This window comes from Salvia splendens, chromosome 6 (genome assembly GCF_004379255.2).
Source record: "Salvia splendens isolate huo1 chromosome 6, SspV2, whole genome shotgun sequence".
Classification (NCBI taxonomy): domain Eukaryota; kingdom Viridiplantae; phylum Streptophyta; class Magnoliopsida; order Lamiales; family Lamiaceae; genus Salvia; species Salvia splendens.
This window is the reverse complement of record NC_056037.1, coordinates 16,953,403-16,971,324: the sequence shown is the minus strand read 5'-3', so window position 1 is coordinate 16,971,324 and position 17,922 is coordinate 16,953,403. Positions and strand designations below refer to the sequence as shown.

At 37.2% G+C, this 17,922-nt stretch overlaps 3 protein-coding genes across 3 annotated transcripts; 2 read left to right on the top strand and 1 right to left on the bottom strand.

Annotated features, from left to right (window-relative positions):
- The first annotated feature begins 2,103 nt into the window (after window positions 1–2,103).
- LOC121806324 (probable bifunctional methylthioribulose-1-phosphate dehydratase/enolase-phosphatase E1 1) lies at window positions 2,104–6,616 on the top strand. Its single transcript, XM_042206321.1, has 12 exons — window positions 2,104–2,470; window positions 2,588–2,724; window positions 3,346–3,441; window positions 3,542–3,661; window positions 3,963–4,052; window positions 4,374–4,556; window positions 4,622–4,777; window positions 4,845–4,991; window positions 5,485–5,586; window positions 5,797–5,906; window positions 5,981–6,099; window positions 6,268–6,616. Exons 1-12 carry the CDS (start codon window positions 2,251–2,253, stop codon window positions 6,357–6,359), a joined length of 1,572 nt encoding a protein of 523 aa, XP_042062255.1. The 5' UTR covers window positions 2,104–2,250; the 3' UTR covers window positions 6,360–6,616.
- Window positions 6,617–10,070: 3,454 nt separating this feature from the next.
- Window positions 10,071–11,075, bottom strand: LOC121806939 (VQ motif-containing protein 4-like). The gene has a single exon (XM_042207116.1). It carries the CDS (start codon window positions 10,860–10,862, stop codon window positions 10,263–10,265), a length of 600 nt encoding a protein of 199 aa, XP_042063050.1. The 5' UTR covers window positions 10,863–11,075; the 3' UTR covers window positions 10,071–10,262.
- Window positions 11,076–12,251: 1,176 nt separating this feature from the next.
- LOC121808889 lies at window positions 12,252–17,344 on the top strand. Its single transcript, XM_042209451.1, has 3 exons — window positions 12,252–12,335; window positions 16,979–17,098; window positions 17,147–17,344. Exons 1-3 carry the CDS (start codon window positions 12,252–12,254, stop codon window positions 17,342–17,344), a joined length of 402 nt encoding a protein of 133 aa, XP_042065385.1.
- Window positions 17,345–17,922: the final 578 nt, after the last annotated feature.

Sequence of the window (17,922 nt, the reverse complement as noted above, 5' to 3'; positions counted from 1 at the left end):
TATGACTATGAAATTATTTGTTTAAAATATAGTAATTCAAAAATAACAACTTGTGAAAACATAAAATTAATGTTACAAAAGCAAAAAAATACATGAAACGGAGAATAAAAATATATGGATATGGGTGTTTATTCACAATCAAATCTTTATCTCTTTTTTTAATTGTGAAGTTCTTTGTGAGCTATTCAATTTGTTGCCTATCATCACAAGTAATAAGTAGGCCACTATTTATGTTTTCAAATGTTATCCTTCTCTTATGATTCTTTCCCACCTAATTTCGTATCACCGGCAACCCCGCATTTTTCTAGCGATATTTCCAATTGAGTACCTTGATTGTGTGTTCCTTCTCAATGAAGTACTCCCTCCGCCCCAACATATTAGACTCATTTCTTTTGGCACAAGAATTTAGGAGGTGTTGTTTAGTGGTATAAGTGAGGTTAGTAATAAAGTAAATTTTTACTATAAATAGAAATGGCTAAGTATGTTGAAACACCCCAAAGTGGTATATGAGTCTAATATCTTGGAACGGAGGAAGTATCATTTGGGTGGGGGACTCCTTGATTGCTCCATGGTGGCAAGACATATATGTCTTTCTCAAACCCTCCCGCCAAAAAAACCCTAGAACTCCTCTCCCCTCCACGAGTAGCGGAGATTGCTTCATTTCGACATCGCTTCAGCTAAAGCCGATGATTCGAAAAATTCTAATGCAAAGGCCCAAGTACCTTCAAGAGGAAGGTCTACAAGATGTACATGAAAATTACTTCGACCAATCCAAAACACTAACGAAGAAAAGAACCCCTAAGTATCCTCGGATTAGAGCTGCCCCTCGCGGCAAGCTTGATCACTACTAGATTCTCAAGCACCCACTCAATGAGTAATTTTCCATGAAAAAGATTGACGATAACAATACCTTAGTATTCATTGTCGACATCTGACAAGATGAAGATCAAGAGTGTCATCAAGAAAATGTACGACATTCAGATGAAGAAGGTTAACACCCTCATCAGGCCCGATGGTAGGAAGAAGGCATATGTGAGGTTGACGCTAGACTATGATGGTTTGGATGTTGCTAACAAGAATGAGATCATCTAAAGAAGTTGCATCCACCTTGTTGTTAGGGACAGAATTTGCATCCACCTTGTTGTTTGGGGCACCTGCAACACTACTCGTTGCGGGCACAGACATGTCTCACCGAGATGAGTTAGCGTTGTAGACCTCTCGTCTCGCAAAGGGGCTCACTATGGAGGGGAAGTGGGCGAGACAGAGCGCCACGCATTGCGGACGTCTCGTATCACATATTCTTTTATTAATTTTGACTTTTGTTTGTTTTAAATTTTGGGGACATCTTAACATTTTGTTTTTAATTTTAACTATAATAGTACTTTTCTCATTTTATTGGATCCTTTTTTTCTAATAGTATATTTATATTTTTGTGATAAAATGAATTTAATTTGAATAATATTTGTAATTATGATTTAATGTGAATTTAACAAAATTAAAATTTTATTTAATTATGTTTCATAATAAATTAATTAAATTATAAAATGAATATAAATTAAATAGTACGACTTATGAATTTTGAATTTAATTCGAATATTATTTTAAAATTATTATTGAATTTGTATGTGAATATTTTATTTTTAATAAATCTTGTATATTTTAATTAAATCAAAATTTTACTATTTAAATAAGTTTTACAAAATAAATTAATATATAAAATGAATATAAATTAAACCGCGGGTCCCATGAATAGTGAATGGAAGAGATGGCAAAGGGATGAAGGGTTGCATATGCGGTCACTTAATTAAAAGATGGAGTTAAAGGTAATACTAATACCCCTCTATCAACAAAAAATAGTCTTATTTGTGGACGATACGAGTTTTAATGAGAAATTGGTAAAGTAATAGAGAATAAGAAAAAGTAGGTATGGAGAGAAATAGGGAAAAAATGTAGGTAAAGTATATAAAAAAGTGATTAAAGTATGAGAGAAAGACTTTTTATTTTTAAAAATGAAATAATTTTTTTGGACATACTAAGACGCAAATGAGCTTAGTTGGATGAAGTATAAGGTCCAATAATTCTGAAATTCGCCTAATCCTACAAAGTAAAATATTCTCCAAATCTTTAGTGATATTTTAAAGAAAATGTTACTCTAATCAAGAGTCCAACCTTAGTCACATACGACCTTTAATACACAATCAGAAAGCAAAACCGGCGGCGGACACTGTCGAGACGCCTTGAGATAGAACCATGGATGCCATAAACGGAGCTGCCAAAACGGCCACCACAACAACATCGCACGCCTATTTAGAGGGCAGCAAGGTCAAAGAGACCAAGGCCCTCATCGCTGAGCTCTGCCGCCACTTCTACCACCTCGGCTGGGTCTCCGGCACCGGCGGCAGCATAACAATCAAAGTCCACGACGATGCTGTTCCCAAACCCCAACAGCTCATCGTCATGTCACCATCAGGTGCATACTTATTATGTGCCAAGATTCGATCTTTATGCTTAATTGATATTGTTGGAATGATGATTGTGTGTTTGATTGCTTTGGTTGTTTAATTGATTTGGGTGTTTTGATTTGTAGGTGTGCAGAAGGAGAGGATGATGGAGGAAGACATGTATGTGTTGTCCACAGATGGGACTGTGTTGTCTGAGCCCTTGTCGAAGCCATGGCCGAATAAGCCTCCTAAATGTTCTGATTGTGGTCCATTGTTCTTGAAGGTCATGTGAATTACTCCCTCCGTCCCTGAAAAGTATGAACATTTGGTTCGACACGAGTTTTAATGTATAATTGGTAAAGTTCTAAAGTAAATAAAGGGTAGTGTATATAGTGTTAGTGGAGAGGGGGCTCCACATCATTAGTTGTGTAGTGTAATGATATAAGTTGGAAATAAAATGATGTGTATGGATAATGTGTTGTTTAACTATTCCAAAATTAGAAAGTTCATACTTTTCATGAACGGACTAATAAGGAAATAGTTCATACTTTACAGAGACGGAGTGAGTATATGATATCATTATCAGTGGATGTTTGATTTTGTTTAGGTGTAGCCATTTAGGGCTGGTGATCATGTGAAAAAATGGGGGTAAATGTTTTGAAACTAATGATGTATTTGAGTTTGAATGTTCCCTTTTGCCTTTTTTAACTAGGCTATTAGTCGTTGTGAATTGTTCGAGCATGAAAGTGAACGGTTAAATCATGTATATGCACAATTTACATATGCGGAAATGCGTGTATGGTTTGAGATCTGGTAATATGCTATAAAGGTTGAGTTTAGTCGTAGGTTTTATCACAAGATATCAACAATGAATTTGAAAAAGCAATATTGTTGCATTTTGCAGACATATGAAATGCGTAATGCAGGTTCTGTCATCCACAGCCATGGAATGGAATCTTGCCTTGTAACAATGCTCAATCCATCAGCAAAAGAATTTCATGTATGAGTCTTCGATGTTCGATCCTAAATGAAAACGAAGATGAAATTTCTGATATACTTATATATGCTTATGCTGTCCTTCTTTATCTTTCTATTTGCAGATAACTCATATGGAAATGATCAAAGGAATTCAAGGGCATGGCTACTATGATGAACTTGTAATTCCAATCATAGAAAATACTGCTCATGAAAGAGAGCTTACGGAATCTCTTGCAATAGCAGTATGGTTTCTTTTCTCTTTTTTCTTGATATCGACCTTACTGCATGCCCGCTAGGTGTGGACACGCTAATAAGTGTCTTTTGACCAATACGAGTGTTTTTTCATCTTTATTGTTGAAGAACGGAAACCAAGAAGATCTGCTTATCTTTACTGCATATCTCTGTTATGGCTGTGATATTTCATTTATGTACTGATTCTACGGAAACCAATAAACCAAATGAACAATATTACCTAAAGCTTGTTCTGTGGAGTTGGTAGTAATAGTCAAAACTTAACTTAAATATGTTTACCTTATATTACAGATAAAAGCATACCCAAAGACCACAGCAGTCCTAGTTCGCAACCATGGAATATACGTCTGGGGAGATTCATGGATCAGTGCTAAAACACAGGTGAGTATGCTAGATATGATTCTTGTATCAGTATAACAAAACAAAGAAAAGTGTACCTAGAGTTTATTCTTATTTTCGTATTAGATGGTAATCATAAATTATCCAAGTAGAAAAATTATTTCTTCTGTTCAAGAATTTTAATTCTTTCAGGTATCAGTTTAAAGTTTTTTTTTCCTTTAGAACAAAAGTTGAATCTGTACTCTATTTTGCCTTGATCTTATATGAGAGTCATCATCATAGAACTACTTATACTATGTTTATGATTTCTGCTGGAAATTGGTTAGATTATTGTTTTACCTCACAACAAATGTTGATTTCCAGGCTGAATGCTACCATTATCTATTTGATGCTGCTATTAAACTGCATCAATTAGGTTTGGACTGGTCAACCCCGTCTCACGGTCCCATTCATCATCCTGGTGGAGGGCAGTCGAGCCTCAGGAATGCTGAACTCTCTGCAAACAGGGGCACCCTTTCTTCAAATGGTGGCAGTGGACAACTGAGGGTATATTTTTAGTGAATTTTTGTCATGAACCGACACATTCAGCTGATTACGCATTTTCATTGCAGAAGTGCATTGTACTGGACATCGAAGGAACTACTACTCCCATATCATTTGTAGCAGATGTCCTCTTTCCATATGCTCGTGAAAACATAGAAAAGCATTTGGTGCTGACGTATGATACTGCAGAAACACAAGATGATATTAAGCTACTTTGCGCACAAGTAAGCTGACCATTTGACAACTAGTAGTTTCTGCTTGTCCATTGCCTTACGGCGTTTGTGGAATCAGGTAGATGAAGACTTGAAGAATGGCGTTGCTGGTGCTGTTCCCATTCGGGTTGGTGGAGGAAAAGAGGAGATAACTGGTGCTGTAGTTGCGAATGTGAGGGCGATGATTACAGCTGACAGGAAAATTACTGCCTTGAAACAATTACAAGTAAGCAGTACTTCTTCTTCTATACAGAATTATTAGACAGGAAAACAAAACGGGCAACTAGAAATGTGGTCCAATGAGCGAATGCTGGTCCCATTAGCGTGTCCTGTTATTGGATAGAACTATTTGTTTATAAATACTTGCTGAAAAATTGTTTAACAAAAAAAGAATTATGAAAATGTCACTGACCTGTAATAAATATTACAAATTGTCTCGTCGAAGTCTGAGCTAAAGCTTAATGGTGGAGAAATTTAGAACTATAACTGGATAGTTTCATTCATGATAACCCTTCGCTCTCACTCATGCTTATAAGGATGTTACACAGCTCATTTCTTAACTTCCTGCCACGTAAGCTAACTAAATACACAACTAAGCTGTCATTTTCTAACTGCTATAAACTATCTTGTCAGTTCTTTTAATGAAAACTTCTTCGAACATTGCAAATTTCCGCAGACATATTATCCACTTTAATTTTGTATACCTACTTTTTATCCAGGGTCATATATGGCGAACTGGGTTTCTGAATCACGAGTTAGAGGGAGTTGTATTCGAGGATGTTCCTGAAGCTCTCGAGAAGTGGCATTCTCTTGGAATAAAGGTTATTACTTTCATCCCGCATTACCTTGTGCGAATCCATCTCCATGAATTTGTTGGAATTTTTGTTTGGCTAAACTCGCAAACAGAAAAAACATTCCTGTGATAGCCTATGTGGTAGACAATGTTTATAGGCGCATAATCTCCATTGTGGAGATGATACTTTTATAGGCAGGATTTGTGGTTACTCTTTCTCACGTTCGCTCTTCTTTAGGTGTATATATATTCGAGTGGGAGCAGACTGGCTCAGAAGCTCTTGTTTGGCAACACCAAGTACGGGGATCTCAGGAAATACTTGTGTGGGTTTTTTGATACCACGATAGGGTAAGGCATATCGGCTTCATATTCTTGCATCCCGTCCTCTGCCTAGGCTGACATTTCTCTTGGTTCTACCTAAGGAACAAGAAAGAAACTAGTTCCTACGTGCACATTACCGAAACTCTAGGAGTCGACAATCCATCAGAGATTTTGTTCCTGACTGACGTCTATGCAGAAGCTACAGCTGCAAAAGCAGCAGGTAACTTTCCCAGCTTCCCCTAAACAAATTTTCTTGAATGTCAAAACCTTGTATACATCTCCAATTTGGATTCCTTAATCACAATTTAGATTTACCGACTAGTTGAGGTGGTGCCATATAGCATTTTTTTCGTCTGGTTTTATGACTGGTGTTGCCGTGTGAATGCAGGTATGGAGGTGATAATCTCCATTCGGGATGGAAACGGGCCTCTTCCGGAGAGTCATGGCTTTCGGACAGTGGAGTCATTTTCGGAGGTCTGAATGCAGAGGCTGCGATGTGTAAAATTCAACACTCTTTTGCTGGAGGCCAACTTCTGCTGACTTTTCCTGTTTCTAGTGATTGTGCTTTCTGAAAATAAAAACCATATAAGGAAGGATCTAATGTTGCTCTTTCTCCTAACTCTATGCTTGTTTTTAAAGTAGTGGTATTGTTAAACATCAGTATCAGATTGTATAGTGTCATCAAACCAAATCTTAAACGCAACGGTGTATTTTATACTTCCTCCTTCCGCAGTTAAGAGTTTCGGTATACTATTTTAGGTCGTCCGCCATTAGGAGTTTTAATTAACTTTTAATATAAATGGTGTTAGACTACACATTCCACTTATTAAACTAATATATAAAAATGAGGCACACATTTCGGCATCTTTTTTCAATCACTTTCTTTCATAATGGAGTATTTCTAAAAATCCGTGCCGAATTCAAATGAGACTTTTAACGGCGAACGGAGGGGGTATTGCTTATACCGTGTTTCATGAGAATTCAGAACTCTTTGAGAGAGAGAGAGAGAGAATTGTTACTTTCCCACTCAAAATGTCTACATTTTTTAGTGACGCGTGATTTTAAGAGGAGTTGTTATAGACAAAGAGAAAAAGAGTATTGAATATTTTAGTGGGGAGAGAGGAAAGAAGGATTTATTTTCAAATATAGAAAGTGGACATTTTTTATTGGACAAATTAAAAAGGAACGATGGATTTTTTGAGTGGGACATACTATTATTTTATAACCTATATAATCAGTCCAATCACTCATATACGTATATTTAATTATTCATGCATAAAGAGAGGATTATTAGCATTTTCAGCTTATCAGTCAAATCAAGATAATAATGCCAATTTTTGCTTGATATTCAATCATCGCAAATTTATCTTTATATGATTACGGTGTGAGATATTTTTAAAATAAATAAATAGAAAATAAGTCCGATTTCCTTGATTTTATTCATGCTCACTTCGGGAAATTTCCAATATATTGAACTAATTTAATAATTGTGTCTAAACATTTTATTAATTGATTGAAAAATAGAGAAATTGGGAAAGATAATGTGGAAAAAGGATCCACTCATCCAATTTGGTCCCTTTTTTGACATTTTGTGTATTTCATCAACAGCTGGTCACACATGCAATGCTTTTTACCTATGCCACATAGAAAAACAATATACAGTAAATTGGTATATTTAATCATTTTAAATTACAACAGTAGTTTCGTTACAGATGATCTTACATGTTCCCACATTCGATTTTGTTGAATTATATCTGGCTTAGATTGATAATTGATATTAATAATAAAACATAACCCCAAGTATTTCTAATATGTCATTATATTTATGGTTTGAATCCACTGTCCAATAAGTATAATAAATTTTTTGTGTGATTGCAAAATCCAACTTAACAGTTATTCATTTCAGACTATAGTTAAGTGTTTAATCAATTTATTAAAAATGATCACCACTCTCGATTGGATGAATATTGGCAGATAATGACCACATGTGTGTTGCTCATTTTTTTCATATTGCCTTATTGATACGTTGATTTTATATTATTATCGTTTTGGTTTGAACGTGTTGTACCATAATAAAAAGTGGTTTACCAAAGAAAATGCGAGTTTGAATCCAAATCTTAACCTATGTTACAGTAACACCGTGTCTCATAAAGCTTTACAAAATTGGAAAAATAAAGTTCATTTATATGAAATACTAGTAAAGAAATATGACGATTTTGGTATATATGAAATTGTGTGATTATGAAATTTGAATAGTTACAAACATATAAAAATAAATGGCTACTCATATGATATTGGAATCCCTACAATTGATTCACACGCTATTTTGTGAAGGGACCATCATATTTTTTTTATTAGCAAATAAACATAAATTTTAAAGGCGCTTTACTGTAGTTCAAACTCGTGACCTTTGGTCCGAGCATCAACTACTACACCTCTATCCCAGCACACCACACAATTTGAGGGTCTAATAGCCTAAACAATTAGTTGGCTGTTTTATTAAATTCAAAACCATAGCAAAAATGTTGTTTGAAGTCGAGAAAAGTTAATTAGTCAATACGTCAAACACTAACATAAATTTCATAAATCTAAGTGATAAATTTGCTAGCCCAAAGAAACAATGTTTCATAGCCTAAAGTTTAATTATAGTAGCAGTAATGATTTATGAAGAGGTCTATAAACTTTACTCGGAATTAAACTCTGGGGAGAAATAATTGTACTATGAGGATTTAATAGAACTGAGAAAGAACAATATTTAGGGGGAAATTTAAATCACTTCACTAATTTAAAGAAAAAAAAATTAATACTCGTTCTATACATGTATATACTCCTACTATACATGTGGCTCTGCCACTAACTTTATGTAAATTATGTGACTGCAAACTGATTTTTTTTGGTCATTTTGTTAGATTTTGGATAATTTTCATGTTTTAAATATAATTATGCATAGATCATGATATTTTTGTCAAAGCTGCAAAGCGTGAGTATATAATTCGTACTCCATATTAATAATTTTACCTAAAATTGAACTCGTCTGAAAAGCCCGGCACAAATAGTACTTCCTAATCAGCGAATAGGAGCCCCGTTTTTTAATATAACCTCTCCGCGAACATAATCAGCGAATAGGAGCCCGTTTAGATGTTTTTGAAGTAAAATTTACTGAAAACATTATCGCTAGTAATAGCTTGCATACCTTCATCAATTTTTAATTAATTAATAGTAGGAGTAACATATTCTTAACTCGGGGACATTTTAGACAATACCATCTATACACGTGATTAATGGAATTATTGATGACGGTAGGTAATTAACCATCGGAATTATATTTCAATTTTTTAACAATATACTCTCTCGTACTGTCTAATTTTTCCATTTTGGTCCGTCCGTAAAATATTGTACATTTTATTTTTTCTATTTTTGATAAAAGTAAACCACTTTTTCTATTGTCCATTTTGACAAAATTATTTATTTTCGCCAAGAAATTATCAAATTGTATTTTTAACATTTATTTACAAAATTACGAAATTATGAAAGTACAGGATATATGCAGAGAATATGATCCGATGCGACCATTAACCTCTGTTTTTTCTTTTTAGAGAGGATCCTCCCATTAACCTTTGTTTCTTAAATTCTATACCATAAAGAATTATTCTTTTGCTAGAGTAGTCATTTTTATTCAAATCCTCCATCTAGTGCACATACTATATTTTATTTATTATGTAGGGTTTAATAATTAAAAAATCTGGAAAAACTCTATTGCTCTCATTACTAGTAAATTATTCTGACGAGACTAATTATACTAATAATTATTACTATAACAATAATGAAACTAGTAGGAGTAGAGTCGTAAACTAAGAAGAAACTCCTACTAATACAAATTTAAAACTTCATCATTGTTTTTCTTTAAAGAAAATAATAAATGATGAAGATGTTGTTTAACTATCGCCTTCTTCCTTTTTTATTACTCCCTCCGTCACAACTAAAACGACAATTTTTTTTTACTTTGTCCCAACTAAGATAATATATTTCTATTTTTAGTAATTTTTCCTCCCAACTAATACACTTAATCATCGCTCCAATTAAATATTAACTCTCATTCTCTCGTTTAGTACTTCCACTAACTTTTTTTTCAATTAACTACATTCATAACAACTCCTTAAAAATGTGCAAAAAGGAGAAAAAAAATGACAATTCCAACCGCTAAACATATGATTGTTAGAACAAAAATGTTGTGAACAAGCTGAATAAGCCAAACAAGACACAAAACGAAACAAAAAATGTTAAAAATTCCTTCCCTTTCTCCCCAATTTTTTCGTTAATTAATCCATTTATGGCTAAAGACGGAAGATTAAAAATGAATTGTACAAGAGGAGAGACGACCGATCACGAAGTAGACGCCCGCGGCGATGTCACCGGAAACAGCGGCAGCAGCTGCGGCGGCTCCGGCGCGGTCCGCGGCGACGGATGGAAGTAGAATTTCTTGTCCGCGATCGCCCTCTCCTCCTCGTTGATGGCCGGCGTCACCGGGCTCAGCATCAGCGCCGGAAAATCTAGGATGCTCGGCGACAGAATCCCCGGCGATTTCGAATTCGAAATTGAACAATTGGGGGAATTGGAATTGGGGGAAAAGGTGTTGATGATGAGGCCGTTTTTGATGCTGTTGCGGCGTTCGTAGAGCTTGAAGCCCTGCTTTTTCTTGATGGGAGGGATGCCGATGCCGAGGCCCGAGGCGGAGGCGGAGGCGGGGCGGGGGGTGGAGGGTGGATCGGGTTTGGTGGAGCCGGTGAGCATTTGGACGACTTGTTTGAAGGTGGAGGTGTCGGCTTGGACGAAGGTGGTTGGGTAGGGGTTGTTGGGGTCGTGGGATCTGGGTTTTGGGGTGGGGGGTGGGGTGGGGAGGGGGAGGGAGGTGTTGGTGGTGCTGCTGGAGCTGTTTGTGGGGGAGGATTTCTCTCTTGGGGATGATGGTGAGGTGATTTCCATGGTTTAGAGAGAGAGAGAGAGAGAGAGAGAGAGAGAGGAGGAGTGAATAAGTGAGAAACAAGAAAGGTTTCTGTTTTGGTTTCTGTTTTGGTTTGTTTTTTGGTTTTGGTGTTGGTTTTGAATGGCTGTTCAATTGTGTGTGTATTCTCTCTCTATGAGTAGACTGGATTTATTATTCAGTGTGTCTTGTTTCACTCTCTCTCTCTATAAGTCCAACTACAAAATGGTAGCCTCCATCCATTCTAACGGTCTTCTTCATAAAGGAAGAAAGGGAATGATGAGTCTGAGCTCATATACTCTGCTCGGTTCCCAAATGCTGTCTATATTTGAATCGGTATAAGTTTTTAGAGATGTGAAGATAAATGATTTGGAAAAGTTAGTAGAATGAGAGTCTCACTTTTATAAAATTAGTTTTGTTATATTCCATAATATTTATTTCATCCGTTATTGGGAGTCTAATTCCTTGGCGGTACGTGTTTTAAGAAGTGTTAAGAAAGTGAGTGGAAAAGAGTTAGTGAAAAATGTATCTCACATGTATATACTCTCTTCGTTCCATAATAGTGAAGACACTTTTTTCTGGCCCAAAGATTAAGAAAAATGTGTATAATGTATTAAATGAAAAGAAAGAGAGGAAAACATAAAGAGAATAAAGTGAGACTGAGAAAAAATTAAGTGCGAACAAATGTGTTGACTTTTACTAAAAATGAAAATGATTTCACTAATATGGAACGTACCAAAATGACAAAATGACTATACTATTATGGAACGGATGGAGTATTAGTTTTAAATGAAATATGAGTGAAATGAGTTAGTGGAATGTAAGACCCTATTATTATTTATGGTAAAAATGAACCGAGATTAAAATGGAAAAATGGAAATCTTATTCGCGAACGGAGAGAGTATGATTATATGAGTGTGAGGTAGTAATACATTAACCAAAAAAGGGAAAGAAAGACCATAGATAATATTTGGACAGACTGAAATGGTGAAAGTGGGCAACATCTTATGGACGGCAGAAGTATGATTTTTAACTAACTCAAATTTCTTTTGGCTTTAGGGTGTCCACAATAAGGCGGACACCCCAATAGCCCCGCCCCAGTTTTTGTTCATAGCCTCAAAATTTTATTTCCGCCACTATGGTGGACACTTCCAATAGCCCCAAATTTTATAATCAATTTTCATTTTAAAATATTTTTAGTTTTAATCAGGTAAAATTAAAATCATCGCAATGTAAATAATTAGAAAACGAGGGTAATTGAGGTCGAATATTCGTTGTATTGCAAATGGGTAAAACTATACAACGAATAATTAAAATAAAATACAACTAAAAACTCCGCCAACTAAAAAAAAATCGTGAAATGTAAGCCGGCGCGACGAGCGCCGGTCACTATGGCAGCCGCGGCTATAGGCGTGGCGCAAAGGAGACCCGCCGCGTCCTCGCCCCCCATCGCCTATTCGTCGTCCGCCGCATGGGTACTCTTAAAACCCACTCTTTTGTGCAACCATTCTTTCACTTCACGCATTACGTATTATTCAAACTGATTATTCAAACTTCAACGCTAAACATATATGGAGTATCGTTTTTGATGAATAGTTTATTACCCATTCCAATTTTCAAAGTCAAGACATACTTCATTTGTTATCACCAACAATTTGACTCATAATTATAATCGGCAAGAGTACACCTAAAGTCTAGAATCAATCTTACGTTTAACCACCTCATCAATAACCAAAAATTCCAAATTGTTGTAGACATTCCAAGTTAATACTCCCTCCGTCCCCGATTAAGAATCACTATTTTCCATTTCGGCCCGTCCTAAATTAAGAGTCACTCTTCCTACTTACTATATTTGGACATCAAAAATACCCTAAAAGTCAAATATTCGTACTTTTTAGGGACGAGATAGTACTACTGTGATGCTTAGAGCCTTGGACAATACTCCCTCCATCCGCGAATAGGAGTCCCGTTTTTCTATTTTAGTCCATCCGCGAATAGGAGTCTCGCTTAACTTTTACTATAAATGGTAATAAGGTCTCACATTCACCTAACTCATTTAACTCACATTTCATTTAAAACTAATATATACGAATGAGCCTCATATTTCACTAACTTTTTTTCACCACTTTTCTTAATATTACTTATAACTCGTGCCGCCAAGAAATGAGACTCCTAATGGTGGATGGACAAAATATATAATTATATCCCTGTTTAGCTAGAGTATGAAAATGGAAATAGTAAGTGATATATGTTGAGAAAAAAACAGAGAGTTGCCCATAACACCAGCTAAGAGTTTGAATGTGGATGTGAATAGGTGAGCATATGAGTGATAATTGAGGCTTGAAAAGTAAATTGAACACATGATACTAATATTGAAAAAGACAGAGGTATAATGGAGGTGGGGCATTGGGAATTCATGGAGAAAGTGGAAGAGGGAATTTAGTGAAGGAAGAAAAGAAACACACATATGCATTGACTTCAGAGCCAGAGATTCCATGATTATTGGTTGGGATTGAGGACATGATAGATTACGTTTCACCTATTTTTCCCATTAGAGCATCCACAATGGGACGGATGTCCGGCAGACATCCCGATGGACTTATCAAAAACACCTTCTGCCACGTCATAAGGACATCCCACTGCACTGTCACGTCATAAGGACATCCCACTACACAATGGCGGACATCTCCAATGACATCCCGACGGACATCCACAAAAAATAATAAAAAATCGGAACGTCCGCCGGGACGTCAGTCGTGTTAACGCAATTGCGGACGTCCCGGAAAACCGCGGAACTCCGGTGTTCGCAGCAGACGTCCGTATCCGTATGCATGTTGCCTAATGACAGACGTCCCGTGCAGACGTCCGGCACGCCGATCCGACATCTGCCGGGACATCCGCCATTATGAGCACTGTCGGGACATCCGCCATTATGGATGCTCTTATTATGTCTATACTAATGCGACACCGTCCGTGACTTTTCCCAATTCCAACCAATGTTCTATTTTATTTATTTATTTATATCACTTGCTAGTAAAAATTACTACTAGTACTACTCCTCTTGCTGCCTCCACAAAAAAAAATTTATAAAAAATTATTTTAATTTTGAAATTACAATTTTGTTAAAATATTTACACTATAATTTCACAATAGCATATACTTAAACTTAGGGCCGTGAATTGATAACATAGGGTATTCTAGAAATTGAACAACTTCATGGTTCCTTTATAGAACATCCTACAGTATTTCTCTTTCAAATTTTTACTTCCTCCCTATTAAAAAATAGAAACATTTGAAACGGTACGGATTTTAATGCACACTTGATAAAATAAGTGAGAATGATTGATAAAGTAAGAAAGATGAAAAGAAAAATGAGTAAGAGCATCCACAATGGCTAGCCGGTCCGCTCGTCGAAGTATTGTAACCGGCTAGCCGAATTTCGGCGGAAAAATCGGCGAGCGCACGCCGATTTTCGAGCACTGGCCGATGCACTCGCCGATCCGCTGGCCGCTAATGCAGGCTCCGGATCGGCGAGCGATCAGCGAGCATTTTTTTTAAATTTTCAAAACACTATATATACGCGATTTGCACGTCATTTTCATTTGCACCGCTTATTTTAACGAGTATTCTCTCTATCTTAATTTATGTACAAGAGCAACAACGCGAAATGAGTAGCGCGGGTGGTAGTAGTGGTGGTAGTGGTGGGGATGCTGAGAGTACGAACGGCGAATGAACGAAGCGTTGGAGGCCTATACGTCCCGTGAGATAGACCGGTTGTTACAGAGGGCCTTGCAGCCGGCGGTACCTCGACCTCGACCCGTTGTCCACCGCCGAGCAGTGATTGAGCGGGATCACTTAGCTGCACATCAGCGGCTATATGAAGACTACTTCGCACCGGAGCCGCGGTTTAACGCCAACCTTTTCAGGCGGCGTTTTAGGATGAGCAGGGCCCTGTTTATGCGTATTGTTGAGGTTTTGGAGCGTCGATATTTGTATTTCAGCTTCAGGCACGATGCGGCTGGCAGACCCGGCCACACACCTATTCAAAAGTGCACTGCGGCAATCAGGCAGTTGGCCTACGGAGGCGCGGCAGACATGTGGGACGAGTACCTCCACATCGGTGAGACGACTGCCCTTGAATGTATGAAGTATTTCTGTCAGGGCGTGATTGAAATATTCCGTGATCAGTACCTTCGAAGCCCTACCCCCGAAGACTGCCAGGAGTTGATGTAGATGCACGGGGAGAAGCATGGGTTCCCGGGTATGTTAGGCAGCATAGATTGTATGCATTGGGAATGGAAGAACTATCCTGCTGCCTGGAAGGGGTTCTACACTACTGGCTACAAGGGAAAGAATCCCACGATGATCCTCGAGGCCGTAGCTGATTATCGGCTGTGGATTTGGCATGCATATTTTGGGGTAGCTGGGTCGAACAACTACCTCAACGTTCTCAACTCGTCGCCCCTTTTCAACGAGCAGTGTCAGGGCGTCGGTCCGGCCATCAGTTTTGTCGCTAAAGGCAACCGACATGATATGGGCTACTACTTGGCGGATGGGATATACCCTAGGTGGCCCGTCTTTGTGAAGACGATCAGATACGCATCCGATGAGAGGAAGGCCTACTTTGCGGAACGGCAGGAGTCGGCGCGTAAGGACGTGGAGCGCGCATTTGGTGTGCTCCAGTCTCGATGGGCGGCAATTAAGGGTCTAACGCGTTTGTGGCATGTCGACTGCATTGCCGATATAATGTACGCATGTATTATCATGCACAACATGATTGTCGAAGATGAAGGTGTACAACTGACTAGTTGGGTGAACTACGATAATAAAGCAGGTCCAAGCCACGGAGTGGCCGCCCCCAACGTACGAAGCGGGGTACCTCACGATTAAGTCGGCCGCCTCCAAGCACATGCCGACCTGCGCCAAGTGAATGCTCATATTCGACTACAAAAGGATTTAATTGAAGAGTTGTGGGCTCGGATGACTGCACGACGTTAGTTTTTTTAATTATGTAATTTTTTTAATGTACCTTCTTTTTTTATAATTTTTTTAATGTACCTTCTTTTTTTAAATTAATGTAATTTTTTTAAATTAATGTACTTTTTAAATTTTAATAATATAATTGAATTTTCCCGTATCTGTGTCGTAAATTTAATTCCGTATTTTGTTTGATTGTTAATTATTTATTTTATATAATTTTGAATGATGTGGCTAGGCTATTGCTGGGCTATTTGCTTGTTTTGATGATGTGGCAGGAGGATTTTTAGTGCTGATGATGTGGCAGGAGGAGTTTGTGGTTGGGCTATGGCTGGACTATTCTTATTGGGGATGCTCTAAAGTAAGAGACATGAAGAAAGAAAGTAGTGAAATTAGAGTCAGTGGATTAAGGGGTACATGTCCTAAAATAGAAATCTTCTAAAGTTTTTATTTTTAGGAATGACCCAAAATAGAAATAGTTGCTATTTTAAAAAAATGAAGGGTATATGAAAATGAATTTTTTGTTATAGTTATATCTTACAATAATTCTTTGCCATTATTGCATATTTTTGCTTGGCACCTTATATATATAAATATATGACTTTGTAGAGTAGTGATCTAGGGCAAATGTCCATTAAGTACATAACTAGAGAACAAATCACAACCACAAGATCAAGAAAATCAAGGGCTAGTATTAATACATGTGATTTTTGAATTTAAGGAGAAATTAGTTTCCTCAATCACAAATTTACTCCACAATAACAAGGCGGGGTATAATGGTCATTGCATCCAAAATTACGTTCTTCAACTTTGCTTTGAGTTTTGAATGATATCACAATCATTTTAACCTGGAGCAAGAGATGCCAATGCTTTCAAAATCTAAGCGGTGGCATCTGCGTAACGCGAAACTCTTCCAATTGTGGAAATTTTCTTATTCCCAGAATCAAATAACGATTACTTTCACGTTCATACTCTCCAAGTTGAAGAATTCGAAGCTGACTTGATCTGTCAAATAAATAAACAGACTTCACTCAGTAAAAAAATAATTTTTAAGGAAACGAAGCTGCGTTTTCCTAATCACTCCAATTTCTGCTTAATTGAATCGCTAGCCAATTAAATTCTGATTTTGATGATGATGCAGGTTAAGATTGTGGTGCGTGTGTCGATGAGCGACGAGAAATCCCGCTCCAAAGCCCTAAAAATCTGCGTGGGGATATGGGGAGTTGAATCGGCGGCGTTGTCGGGGGCGGAGAAGGATCAGGTGGTGGTGGTAGGAGAGAGCATCAACGCGGTTGAGCTCACGTGGTAGCTGAGGAAGAGCGTGGCCCACGCGGAGCTCGTGAGCGTCGGTGAGGATAAGAAAGAAGATACTAATAAGCCCGCCGCCGCGGTGGTGACGCCGGCGAATGCGACGCCTGTTGTCTGGTCGTACCCGCCGCACTACGTCGGGTACAACAGCTACCCGATTTACGAGAGCTCGTCAAGCGACTCCTGCACGATTATGTGAATTGAGGGATATTAGTGATGTATTTTGTTCTAGTGATGTATTTTATTAACAACAATGAAGTAAAATCATGCTAATGGTGATGTATTTTGTTAACAACAGTGAAGTAAAATCATGCTAATAGTGATGTGTTTTGTTAACAACATGGAAGTAAAATCATGCTAATAGTGATGTATTTTATTAACAACAGTGAAGTAAAATCGTTCTAATAGTGATGTGTTTTGTTAACAACATTGAAGTAAAATCATTCTAATAGTGATGTGTTTTGTTAACAAAAGTAAAGTAAAATCATGCTAATAGTGATATGTTTTGTTAACAAAAGTGAAGTAAAATCATGCTAATAGTGATGTAATTTGTTAACAACAATGAAGTAAAATCATGTTAATAGTGATGTGTTTTGTTAACAACAATGAAGTAAAATCATTCTAATAGTGATGTGTTTTGTTAACAACAGTGAAGTAAAATCATTCTAATAGTGATGTGTTTTGTTAACAACAGTGAAGTAAAATCATGCTAATAGTGATATGTTTTGTTAACAACATTGAAGTAAAATCATGCTAATAGTGATGTGTTTTGTTAAC